Source organism: Vombatus ursinus, unplaced genomic scaffold (assembly GCF_900497805.2).
Source record: "Vombatus ursinus unplaced genomic scaffold, bare-nosed wombat genome assembly UNPS02015106.1, whole genome shotgun sequence".
Lineage (NCBI taxonomy): Eukaryota > Metazoa > Chordata > Mammalia > Diprotodontia > Vombatidae > Vombatus > Vombatus ursinus.
The window spans coordinates 1825143-1828314 of record NW_020954884.1 but is presented as its reverse complement, the minus strand read 5'-3'; the positions used below and the strand labels follow the sequence as shown (position 1 = coordinate 1828314).

Below are 3172 nucleotides of genomic sequence, written 5' to 3'. Positions count from 1 at the left end.
TGTACCTCAGAATTATTTTAATTTGCATTTCTCTAATCAATAGTGATTTGGAGCATTTTTTTTTCACGTGACTATAGATAGCTTTGATTTTTTCTTCTGAAAACTGGCTGTTTATATCCTTTGACCATTTATCAACTGGGAAACGAATCTTATTTTTTTTCTGTTCTGTTCTTAGTGTTTTGTTCATCAAAAATATAGCTCAACAATATTAAACCCACTCATTCACCTCAACATATGCTGTATTTTATACAGACGTCACAGAAGGCAACCTCTCCAGTTTTATTTTCTATAAAAACTAGTCATATAAATTTAGTTTTATATTATTTTATTTAAAATATATAAAATAGCTGTAACAAAAATATTTAGTGAATAAAGACTCTAGGGTATAACTAAAGTTTGTAATGCATTTTTCTCAAAACTACCTTGGGAGAAAAAGTACAAATATTTTTTCACCTCCATTTTACAGATGAGGAAACAGGCTCTGAAAATGGAAAGGACTTGACTTGGGTCACAGCTCAGTATTTGAGGCTCTGGATTCAAACCCAAGTCTCCTAACTCCAAATCCAGCACTCTTTCTGCTGTGCCACGCTGCCTCTCGCAGAAAATTACAGAAGCTGGCATGCATTTTGTTTTCCTCACCTCAGTTTAAGTAGAGGCAATGCTAAGCACATGAGAGGCACTCAGTGAATATTTTTAAATTGAATTGGGAAGTTAGGATATTATGAAGAAAGTCATAAGTCTTAAACTCATGTTGTATGACAGCAGCAGAACAACTGAAACCGAATACTACTAATTATAATGACTGAGATGGCTCCAAATACAATATGAAAATACCTTCTCCTGCTTCTTTGCAGAGGTGGGGTACATGGGTATAGAGTGCTACATGTATCTCCCTTTCAATATGTTGGTTAGTTTTGCTGAATTTTTTTCTTCTTTAGTATAATGGCAGCTCTCTGGATGAGGGTGAAGGGAGATACAGTAGGAAATGGAGGTGAAACAAGGGATACCAGTAAAAATGTGTTTTTTAAAAATAACATTCTAGCTTGTTCATCGAATTTTTATAAAGACTTTTTTTTTTTGCTAATTCTCATTCTCAACCCCCACAGATATTACAGTTCCATCCATGACAAACTCATGTAAACAAGTGCCTCCCTAATTTATATTATTTTGAAATATGTAGAGTATCCCTTAAAAAGTATCTTATCCAATTCAAATTAATCTTGGATGAATGGACTTGTCATAAACATGAATTTGCCAACTGCAATAGTAAATGGAACATTTCAGAAGTGGTAATATTTACCCTTCACATTCTGGATTTTCCAAAGGTTCCAATTTTGAAAAATCAATGTTCACAATTTATTCATCAATTTTATCATTATTTATACTCCCATGAACTCAAACAGGTAACATTCAGAAGAGTAACAGAATACTGATAGCTATTTGAAAACGTAACTTGATGGAAAAATAATGTATCTATAAGGTGCACTGCTCTGCCACTTGTTATCAATTTCCCGATGCTAAATTCTTGTCTTGTCCTTGGGAAAGTCCCACAATAAGTTACCAGCAGTACTGGACAAAGGAGAGCAAGAACACAGCCTATCCTGTGTGTGAGAAAGGAGATGGGCAGACATTATTCCTCAGGGCTCTGAATCACTAACATCCTCATCAGGGCAACAATAATATTCCACAAAACATATCTGTCCATCTTCATTCTTAATCATATACTGTAAAGAGAGGAATCCCCGGTTATCAGTGCGAATAGACACCTTACAAGATAGGGCTAAAGCTTTTGTAGATGGTTTCAGCAAAGAAATCTTGTATCTACAGAAAAATAAGAAAAATACCATTTACTTATTTGAACATGACAAAATTGTTTTTTAACTCCAAATAAAGAACTAAACAAAAGCTAATAAAATATTAATATACTTAGGAAATTTACTTAATTAGATATTAACTATTACCTTTACCTCACCCACATAATGCTGCCAAAATACCAAAACAGACTTTTTTAAAATGGCAGTTATTTTTAGTGTTTAAAAATGTACTTTAAAAAAGTTATTTACATTTTTTGTTACAAATCAAAATAAGGTTCTACTAAATTAACCACCCTCCCAAACTCTCTCTCCCAACAACATCTTAAAATTTTTTTTTTACCATCATTGCCAACAGTATAGGCTATGGCAGGTTGCATATTAAAAACTGACCTGTTAGTTTGGGTCTGATTACAGTGAAATGCTTCCATCAAATCAGAATCTTTGGGATAGTCAAGGTGTGAGCTTCCTGAATTTCCAAAAGTAGATAACCTAAAACATAAGATTACCAAATGCAATGGGCCTTTACAAAAGGAATTAAGTCTGGAGATTTCCTCACTATTGTATCCTTAACACTATTGTATCCTTGTCCCAGCCCTGAAGAATATAATAAAGAGACTGATAAATGGAAGGACCTTAGCTCAAAACTAACCACTCCATTCCTTTTTTCACCAAGAGTCTATGCATATTAATCACTTCCTTAAGGCTATTATGCCATTACCATTATTGAAGTACTCTTTTTTAACTCTGAAGTTCTATATCTTGGTGGTCCCCATACAAGCAAGCAATAAATAAATATTCATGGCGTCCCTCCTATTTGCTTAAGCAATGTAGAGAATATGGAATAAACATAAAACAGCCCTGTGCACTCAAGCAGCTTATAATCTAGAAGACACAAAACTAGCACACATTAAAAACTTGGGAGTATACACTACAAGATAGTAATCGAATGCTTAATTGTTTCATGGAAACTAAGAGTACTATAGGACTTCAGAGAGAGAAGTCAATGAGGGCTGTCAAAATTAGGGAAGGTTGGGGCACAGCCAAGATGGCGGAGGGAAAGCAGTGACTTGCTTGAGCTCTCCCTCAAACCCCTCCAAATACCTATAAAAAATGACTCTAAACAAATTCTAAAGCAGCAGAACCCACAAAAAAACAGAGTAAAACAAATTTCCAGCTGAAGACAACCTAGACGGCTGATCGGAAAGGTATATCGCACTGGGCAGGAAGAGGAGCGCAGTTCAGTGTGGGCGCGCAGGCCGCAGCAAACCTGGAGCAGGCATCATAGGGCATCTGTGGCGGTTTCTAGACTTCTCAACCCACAAAGGCCAAAGACAACTTAGAAGGTCAGTGGGAAAAGT

General features: G+C 35.4%; 1 protein-coding gene across 2 annotated transcripts in view; it reads right to left on the bottom strand.

The window, feature by feature from the left end:
- Positions 1 to 351: 351 nt before the first annotated feature.
- Positions 352 to 3172, bottom strand: part of RAD1 (RAD1 checkpoint DNA exonuclease) — a 10520-nt gene continuing 7699 nt past the window's right edge. For both annotated transcript variants that reach the window (XM_027846260.1, XM_027846261.1), the window contains 2 exons: positions 2205 to 2303; positions 352 to 1821 (listed from right to left, as the gene is read on the bottom strand). In XM_027846260.1, the coding sequence (XP_027702061.1) occupies positions 1638 to 1821; positions 2205 to 2303 (283 nt within the window). In that variant the 3' untranslated portion in view covers positions 352 to 1637. The remainder of the gene's footprint in view (positions 1822 to 2204; positions 2304 to 3172) is intronic.